Below are 9,322 nucleotides of genomic sequence, written 5' to 3'. Positions count from 1 at the left end.
AACATAGAACAGAACATCCTGATACTTTCACTCCACTCCTGCCCCCGAACTCAGAATTGTACAATTTAATAGCCCGAGGAATGAATGAGTCCCTGAGTCTATTTGTTTTGCACCTGGGTAGGAGCATTCGTGCACTCATTCTGCTTTTCTGCTCACTGATGACAGTGCTCAGAGGATGACTGTCATCGTCCATGATGGACAGTAGTTTGTTCAGTGATCTCCTCTCAGCAACTGTCACCAGTGAGTCCAGCTTCATTCCAACCACAGAGCCAGCCCTCCTGATCAACCTGTCCAACCTGTTGACACTCCTCTTGGACACATTTCCACCCCAACACACCACAGCATAGAACAGGACACTGGCCACCACAGACTGGTAGAACATGCAGATGAGCTTCTTGCAGATATTAAATGATCGAAGCCTCCTCAGAAAGTACAGTCTACTCTGAACTGTCTTATATACATGGTCTGTGTTGCAGGACACGTCCAGTTTACTGTCCATCCACACACCGAGGTACTTATAGTTGTCAACTATCTCCACCTCGTCGCCTCTGATGGACACTGGACGTGACTTTGTCCTGGACCTCCCGAAGTCCAAGACCAGCTCCTTGGTCTTTGAGGTGTTCAGCTGCAAGTGGTTCCTCTCACTCCAGTCCACAAAGTCACTTATCAGACTCCTATACTCGTCTTCGCTGTTGTCCCTGATGCATCCAACAATGGCAGTGTCATCAGCATACTTCTGGACGAGACTCAGCTCTGAGTTGTAGCAGAAGTCTGAAGTGTAGATGGTGAAGAGGAGAGGGGCCAGTACTGTCCCCTGAGGTGCTCCTGTACTGCACACCACAGTGTCAGACTTGATATCCTTCAGCCTGACATACTGTGGTCGATCAGTAAGATAGTCCGTAATCCAGGAGACCAGACCAGGGTCCACATGCATCTTAGTCAGTTTGTCCTGCAGCAGAGTGGGTTGGATAGTGTTGAAGGCACTAGAAAAGTCCAGGAACAGGATTCTCACTGAACCGCTTCCTTTATCCAAGTGGGAGTAGGTCCGATGCAGGAGGTGAAGGATGGCATCTTCCACACCAACTGCTGGCTGGTAGGCAAACTGCAGGGGGTCTTGCGCGTGCTGGACTTGTGGCCTATCAACTTCATACTAATTATATAAAAGGGTTTAAGTATTTTTAAATAATTGAGCGAGGCCCTTTGAATGAATGTTCCCCTCCGGCTCAGGAACGTCGCCGACTTTTCAAACCGAGTTTTGAGTAACTTTTTATACGAGGCAGAAAAAGAAAACGAATAATGGGGCGACATAGCTCAGATGGTAGAGTGGTTGCCTACAGTCCAAAAGGTTGCAGGTTCAATCCCAGCTCCAGACAAGCTTGTGTCGTTGTGTCCCTGAGCAAGACACTTCACCCTGATTGCTCCTGATGGTGAACTTGGCGCAAGTGTGCAGCCTACTCCCATCAGTATGTGTGAATGGTTGAATTTCCCCTCGCGGGACTAATAAGGGATTCTAAAAAAAAAAAAAGTGTATTTTTAATCACATTGCAGTTCACTTTAACACCAGTGGGAGGCGACTTCATACAACAAAGAAACAATGTGTTTGCGCACGCGCGAAGACAATTAAAGTATTGTTAAAAAAGTATTATTGAAGTAAGTAAGTAAGCATTTGTTTTGCAAAAGTGTTGCTGAGCTATTTGGGTAAAACATTTATCGTCATGTCTTATATAATGAGTATTTCTATATATTTGAAGGTTGTAATTTCCAAGTAAAGCAGTGATACATTGCTTTGTGTTTTCTAAATAAAGTTGAGTTTTTTCTATTTTTTGCCCGCAACTTGAGTTTAATTTCTTTCATGTTAAACAAAGAAATTAGTGTTTTTATTTCGTATGGTGTTTATTTTAGTTATATTATTACTATTTTATTATCATTGTTTTATATATTTTATATACATATCTTTTTACATTAATAATTTTATCTATGATTGAAAAACATGTATTAAATATGTGTACTGTATGTCCTTTAGGAACTGCTTCACAACTAAAATTTCCCAAAGAATGATGGTATATCAAAACCTAAAAAAACACATTTTAAAACGTATATCAGTCAAAAATTAAAGGTGGATTATTTTCATTCAGCATGCATTGGTCTGATAAATATTTTAAATTTTAACTTATTTTAAGTATCTGACACCTCCTTCCATCGTTTTTTGATGACTTCAACCCAGGAAGTTCCAGAATGAGTTCTGGGATTTGGATAAAAGTCTGTCAGTCCCACAGGAAGAGCGGAGACATCCGAGAGAGGGAAGTTTCTCTCCAGTGGATCAGAACCAGCATACCACAGAAGGATGTGTCTCGTGGTGAGGACCTGCTTGCTGACCAGAACAACAAGTTTGATGACAATCAAGAGATCCAAATTGCACAGCAAACCACCCAAGGACAAGATAGGACCTCTGGTAAGATTCCCCTTCAGACTAACATCTTGACATGAGAAAAAGTGTAGATGTCATCAGATCTGTTAGACAGAGAGTCCGTCAGAGTCCAACAATTATTTTCATGACTTGGTTTCCTGCAACTAGTTGGTCGTTGGTAGATGGGTAAGACAGTTGGCAGTTGAGGTTGGAAGTAGGTTGGTATCTCAGATCAATAATTAATAGTTATTAGAAGAAGGCTAGAGATGAAAAAGTCTGGTTAACATTCCCTGTGTTGAACTTTCTTGCAGCAGTCCTTCTTTGCACTGGGGATGCTTGCATTAAGTGTCCTTGGTCCGGCTGGATGGATCCTGCATCACATCCCAGAGTACCGCTCCAGACCCAAACAATGACAAAGCCGCATGATGATAATTCTACAATTAAAAAACATTTGGACTATCTGGTCGTCTTATATTTATTTTGCCACAATGAATCACATCTGGTGCCCACCAGTCCGTCCAATAACCTCTGAAACCCCTCAGTACGAAACCAAATTCTGAGATATTGGTTGACAATAAATCTGAGTGTCCTATCAAAGTGTGGCCTAGGGGCCACATCTGGCCACTTGACTGTATCCATGCAGCCTTAATAAGGTGTTAGAGACATTCTTTCAAAAAACATGTACAGTACATATTATTTTTAGCCTATTTATATGTCTTTTCTATTCTATTTCTATATATTTTCTCTTCTATTCTTGAAATTAAGTCAAAGTATAGTACAAATAATGTTGTTGCATAATTACACATATCTTTGTTAAAACATTTATTCTATTGTTGCCATCGTTTAGTCAGTATCTTATTTTATTTTTCTCCCCTCTGTCTGAGTGGGAGAGGATGGGTGGATGGATAGATAGATAGATAGATAGATAGATAGATAGATAGATAGATAGATAGATAGATAGATAGATAGATAGATAGATAGATAGATAGATAGATAGATAGATAGATAGATAGATAGATAGATAGATAGATAGATAGATAGATAGATAGATAGATAGATAGATAGATAGATAGATAGATAGATAGATAGATAGATAGATAGATAGATAGATAGATAGATAGATAGATAGATAGATAGATAGATAGATAGATAGATAGATAGATAGATAGATAGATAGATAGATAGATAGATAGATAGATAGATAGATAGATTAGTATGCAAACTAACTATCGATTATTACCCAGTGACAGCCGGTCCAAATGGATCGATCCATTCAGAAAAAACCGAGGCAAGGAAAACCTGCTAAAAAATAGAGACAGCGTCTTGTGTATCTTCAAAATAAAGTGTCATGACAGCGAGGGGTGGGTCTGCAGGACGTGTTCTGGGTCGGTAATGTGCAGGAACAGCAGTAGCGGGACTCGACCACAGTGGTACGATCACAGTGAGGGGGGAACACACTCATCCACCAGCACCGCTGCAGGACACACACGCCAGGAGAGTCGACTCCAGCTCTGGACACCAGAGGATTTATGTTCGCCAAAGTGTCAGCGCGATGTCCACCAAGGCAGAGCAGTGTGAGTACCGGCCGGTTCCGTCAAAGTCTCTGTCAGTGTCGGTAGAAAAAGGGGGGGAACCGGGGGTGCCGTCCTTGCCGCTGCCGCCGAGGATGATGATGGAAGCGGCAGGTTCGCAACACGTCGTCTCTCCCACTGCAGAGGATGGAACTGCTGGCTATCTATGAACCTCCACGACAGCATCTCAGCGCAATATTGGTTCCATTTGGGAACATGTTTCATTTAGTCAAACACAAATATCATCTCAAGGTCGATTCATTTTTTTCACTAAACCCGCGGGCGTGGATCGATAACAGGCTCCGATCTCAGTTACGGTGTTTAAGTATTTTCCCGCAAGTCACTATTTTTTAATCATCTAATATGGAATTTCATACATTTTTGTGCTAAATGTGTTTGACGTGGGCTGGTTTCCATGTCAACAGGTAATGGTGCTGTTGTGATCGCTGCTCAGGAAAACATGACGATTCAAGACACCTCTGTCTTATTTCAGCGCCAGGACACGGAAATAAACTCGTATTTTATCATATTTGTCGATAAAAACCGACTTTATGAAATGACACTTTTGACCCTTGAGGCGCCGACTTTCTTCTTCTGTGGTCTAAAACATGTCGTCACCGTGACAGGTAGCTGCATTTAGAAACAAAAACTCTTCAAACGTTGGATAAAAATGACTATTATTGATTTTTCTATAGCACATGGACAATACAATTTAATATGTAAGTTCTGTGATGTAGTTTTGATGTAATTTAATTCAATGTATTTATTTTTTTTATACCCGAGCGGCAATATTAGCATTTAGCTTCTAACAGTTGAATAAAAGCGTCTAAAAAATAGTTTAGTTACATATTAATAATTTATTTAAATATATAAAAAACATTTTCGGATATTTGATGAACTAAATATTCTGTCTTGTCTTAAAATATCTTCTTAAATATGATAAATACCTGATCAATACAAGTGGTTGCAACGTTATGCCAGAAACTATAACAAATAGTGAATGAACAATATATATTTTGAAACTCTATTATCAAAATTTTTAAAGCTATTTTTAAATATTTGATGTTGTGTAGCATTTTCATTGCTTTCATTCTGAAATATAACTTTACCATCATTAGCGTTCGGCTGCTATAAGTTACTGCCTAGCAACTGTAATGTTAAAGCTGTACAATATAGAAAATCAAGGATAAACAATACGCCTTGTTATCATAACAACTATTTTATTGTTTAACATCTGTTGTTTTCTATTGCAACAGAGTTGCATCATTAGCATTTAGCCATTGTAAAGTTATAGCTGTAAATCAGGAATAAACAAAAGAATATTTGTAGACATTAACTTTCTCTGTTTGAGCAACCTTTAGTTTATGTTGAAATAAATACATAAAAAGTAAGTTATTTTAGTACTTGATTTGGTAAATGCCAAGTTAACTCAGTTTAACATTTTTAGGCATTTAAAAACAAGACATTTTGTAATATAGCTGTTTTCTCCACTGCTTTTACTACTAGAAAATTATTTTCTTTAGCGTGATGGTGTACATTAGAATTTGTTTTTCTGTGGTAGAAGTTTGATGCAGTGAGTAGAGAAAGTGTTTAAGTCATCTTGTTACAACACAAGCTTTGACTTTCATTCCAACCTTGTGTGTTTTTCTGTAAGCGACAGGTTTAGCTCTCCCGCAGCGCTTCTATAAAAGGTCACCAGATGTAAACCAGTGTCCTCCACGAACAAGTGAACAACTCTTTACCTATCTGGAGGCAGAACATGATTTATTTGTAATGTTAAATAGTCGTAGCTTGCTGCTAATTCATTTCACTGAATCATTCTCCTCTGCAGTTGCCTCAAAGATCCGATACTTGCAAGAGTATCACAACCGGGTGCAGCACAACATCTACCCGGTGCCTTCGGGTACGGACATCGCCAACACCCTGAAGTACTTTTCCCAGACGCTGCTCAGGTAAGTACCGAGCTCCGAAGCTAACAGGTGAAGTAGCACATCACATGACTAGCCTCCTTCGTCATTAGACCAGACACACTTTCCTCTCAGGGACGACACGGACACCATTTTTCGTGGCTCAGAAATAGACTCAGGAGGCGAGAGACTCCGTCCCCTGGCTGATCTGCTTCTGACGTGTGAACACGTCTGTTGTTCTTGTGTAGCTTATTGATTCAACAGATGAGGCCTCTCTGGGTCGGTCCTTCCCAGAGGGCCCAGATGCACCGACGCAGGGTCAGGCAGATCCCAGGGGGGCGATGAAAACCCTCCGGGAGTGAGCTTGATTTTAATTCCTGCTCTGTCACAGGTCAAAGTAGGTGGACGTTTGAATTCCACTTGTAATATCCGCCAGCCGTTTCTGTGTGAAAAGAACCACAGGCCTATTTCTGTGGCTCAATTCGGCTAATTTCAGAAGAGAGCAGGATTACTGGAGGCTGAATGTGTTCCACTTTTATCGGCTCAGGGTCAGTCGAGATTATCAGGCAGCCTTAACTCTGTCTGCCACTGCTTTCTAGGGATTATTATGAATATTTATGTTTGCCTTTTACTTTCAAAAGAATTACTGGTGTCCTTTACGAAACTAAAAATACAAATGTCACTGTGAATATAAAAATCCACCATTCCACCCAAAATAGATGTTGAGCAGTTGAGCTACATGAGGAGACAAGAAATGAGCAAAAAATACAGGAAATTATGTTTTCAACATACAAATGAGAACCAATGAGCAAGTGACAAAAAAGTTTACAATATTTTGAAAAATATAAATATAAAATTGTATTATATATTAATATGAATATACTTATAAGTTGTATATACAATTATTTTTAAAAATATAGAAAAATATAGTTAATAAAGTCAATATATATATAGTAAATATATGTAAAAAATAAACATTTTACCGTTATTTTTAACTGGGGTCTGACTTGATTTACATTTTTAATTTTTACTTTTAAATGTGATTATCAAATTGACATTAATAGTAAATAATAATTTGAAGAAGAGATGCATAACAAGAACAATTTTGTATGTAAAAAAAAAAAGCAGAAATAGAAAATCACTGTTATGCTTTAATATCATACTGTATTTTTATTTGCTAGTTAGAATTTTAAGAATATCCGTGGATTGATTTCTCTGGAAAGCTTCTTGGCAAGGTCATGCAATAAAAAGACTCAAAGCAAGAATAAGTGAATGTGGTTTAATGAAAAGGAAAGTTGAATTGTTGAAAATGGAATGTAGTATACATCTAGTTAAAGAATTTAACACAATCTAATGAAAAAAGTTCTAGAATAATACATTGATAACAAAAAACACTACAAAAATAATAATATAATCTATAAATAAAAAAATGACGCACAGGAAATCTAAAACAAGAAACAATTCCACAATCATTGAGTAAACAGAACAACTGCCTTAAATAAAAGATACATTTATTGGTGAAGCTAAAACAAAAGGTGACAATAAAACACTTGATCTGATGGTTTTCAATCAGAATATCAAAGACTCTGGTTCCCAGTTGAGGCAGTGAGTGAGATGTGGTCGTAGAAAGTGTCAGCTTGGAACAGAGTTGAGAATGGAGCTCGAGAACAGATTGAGCAGTGACGTCGCCGTTGTTCTACAAAAATAAAGTGAACAGAAAGTCAGAGAGTCTGAATCAAATGCAGACAGGAAGTAGAAGTGAAGTCCGAGGAGGTTCTGATGGTGACGTGTCGACCATAGGAGGAGGATAGTTGACACATTCGGCTTCATCACTGATCAAATTTTAACACAGTAAAGTGGAGGCGACACACAACAGAGGGCTGCACAATATCATGCAAAAGACACTTAGTATTCCCTCCATGCTTTTAATTGTATATAACACTGCTTGTACTCGGGGTCTCTGGCAAATGGCTGAGAATCTCCTGCCCTGACATTAAAATCCAAATAGACATCAAACATTTTTAATTTGAGTAAAAATACACTTTTATTTTCACCACACCATTATTTTCATCTAATTATACTACGATCACTATAACTTTGATAACTACCTTAGGCTTTTCCTTGATTTTCTGGAACTCCTGTTGTGTTATCAGTTTTATCTTGATCTTTAAAATATATACTTTATTGAATATTGTTTTGATTGTTTAAGCGCTTTGTGACCCTGGTCTGGAAAAGCGCTATACAAATAAAAATGACTTACTTACTTACTTAGCGCTTTTAGCTATCACTGTTATACAGTAGCTACTTGATTAGCATCTGGAATAAGAAAGCTTTTTCAACTTGTGCTAAATTTGCATCCCAGCTAGGTTGTTGACATTTATCTCAAAGGTTGTTGTCAGTGATATGTAAATGCTACTGCAAGCTGTTCTTTTATGCACATAACACTATTCTAGCCTCAGTCCAGGTTAGTATCATCTCTAAGAATTCTTGTTTCTAAGTCAAAATAAATCTCAAATATTCAACAGATATAAACAATGCTCGCTAACCAAACCTAACATTTAAGTAAACAACCATATTGTGCAGCCCTATCACCCAAAATACACACAAATACACAATAAATGTGTGTCATTGTTTGTGTACCAGTGCATTTCTACATGTGTTTTTATGTGTCGTATATATGTGTACCCGTGTTTGTTAGGGTGTGAGTGTGTTGTGTGTGTGCAAGTGTGTGTGTGTGTGTGAGGTGTCTATGTTCATTGTTCCAATCGATGATGTTTACTGGCAGTGAAAAAGTTTTATTCTGAGACTCTGGTCCTGCGAGGAACCTCTTGGGTGGCGGTCCGAGTGTGTCAGGGTATCACTTTGAGGGGATTTTTTTTATGACGGGTTTTTTTTGCGGGTGATCGGAATAATGATGAAGATTGATAATTTGTTCTGCCATCCCCTTTCTCGCTAGCCATCAACTGAGTGACTTAAAAATAAGAAACAGCATCATCAGCATTTATAATGTGGGCATTCATGTTAGACCAGATTAGCTCTTTAATTACATGTGCAGTAGCAGAGCAATGCTCTCTGGCGCCCCCCTACCCTCTCCTCTCCTCTAGACGCCCCCGCACTCAACCCCCCCGACTAGTTTCTCTTTTGTTTTCCTTCTAATTGAAATTTCCACCTGCTGAAACGTGCTGCGTTCACTGAAGAGTCAAGGTCTGCTCTTTTTTTCCTGAGGACAGTATTGAAGATTCCGCTTTCTATATTTGGGATAAACTACAACCTCTAGACTACAAATGTTATTTAAACTCAAAGACTATGCTGCCTTATCCAGGCTGTTTTCTTGAGAAACGATACATGTTAATTGATAGGATGTAGTTTTAAAAAGAAAATGGAGAAAATGTTCAATATGAATCTCAAATAGAAGAATCAAATTGTTCCTTCAAGAG

General features: G+C 38.5%; 2 protein-coding genes across 2 annotated transcripts in view; both read left to right on the top strand.

The window, feature by feature from the left end:
* Positions 1 to 2,310: 2,310 nt before the first annotated feature.
* LOC148060738 (cytochrome c oxidase subunit 8A, mitochondrial) lies at positions 2,311 to 2,866 on the top strand. Its single transcript, XM_087780490.1, has 2 exons — positions 2,311 to 2,452; positions 2,719 to 2,866. Exons 1-2 carry the CDS (start codon positions 2,345 to 2,347, stop codon positions 2,818 to 2,820), a joined length of 210 nt encoding a protein of 69 aa, XP_087636616.1. The 5' UTR covers positions 2,311 to 2,344; the 3' UTR covers positions 2,821 to 2,866.
* Positions 2,867 to 3,849: 983 nt separating this feature from the next.
* Positions 3,850 to 9,322, top strand: part of unc79 (unc-79 homolog, NALCN channel complex subunit) — a 44,605-nt gene continuing 39,132 nt past the window's right edge. The window contains exons 1-2 of the mRNA XM_087780350.1: positions 3,850 to 3,981; positions 5,810 to 5,930. Of these exons, the coding sequence (XP_087636476.1) occupies positions 3,960 to 3,981; positions 5,810 to 5,930 (143 nt within the window). The 5' untranslated portion in view covers positions 3,850 to 3,959. The remainder of the gene's footprint in view (positions 3,982 to 5,809; positions 5,931 to 9,322) is intronic.

Source organism: Callionymus lyra, chromosome 18 (genome assembly GCF_982586985.1).
Source record: "Callionymus lyra chromosome 18, fCalLyr1.hap1.1, whole genome shotgun sequence".
In the NCBI taxonomy this organism is placed as follows: domain Eukaryota; kingdom Metazoa; phylum Chordata; class Actinopteri; order Syngnathiformes; family Callionymidae; genus Callionymus; species Callionymus lyra.
This window is presented reverse-complemented; position numbering and strand designations above follow the sequence as displayed.

What these genes read in the sequence shown, in the direction of transcription:
- LOC148060738 (XM_087780490.1), top strand. Translation starts at nt 2,345, where the DNA reads ATGTGTCTCGTGGTGAGGACCTGCTTGCTGACCAGAACAACAAGTTTG. An exon ending in AGGACAAGATAGGACCTCTG is followed by an intron (nt 2,453 to 2,718) that starts GTAAGATTCCCC and finishes ACTTTCTTGCAG; the next exon opens with CAGTCCTTCTTTGCACTGGG.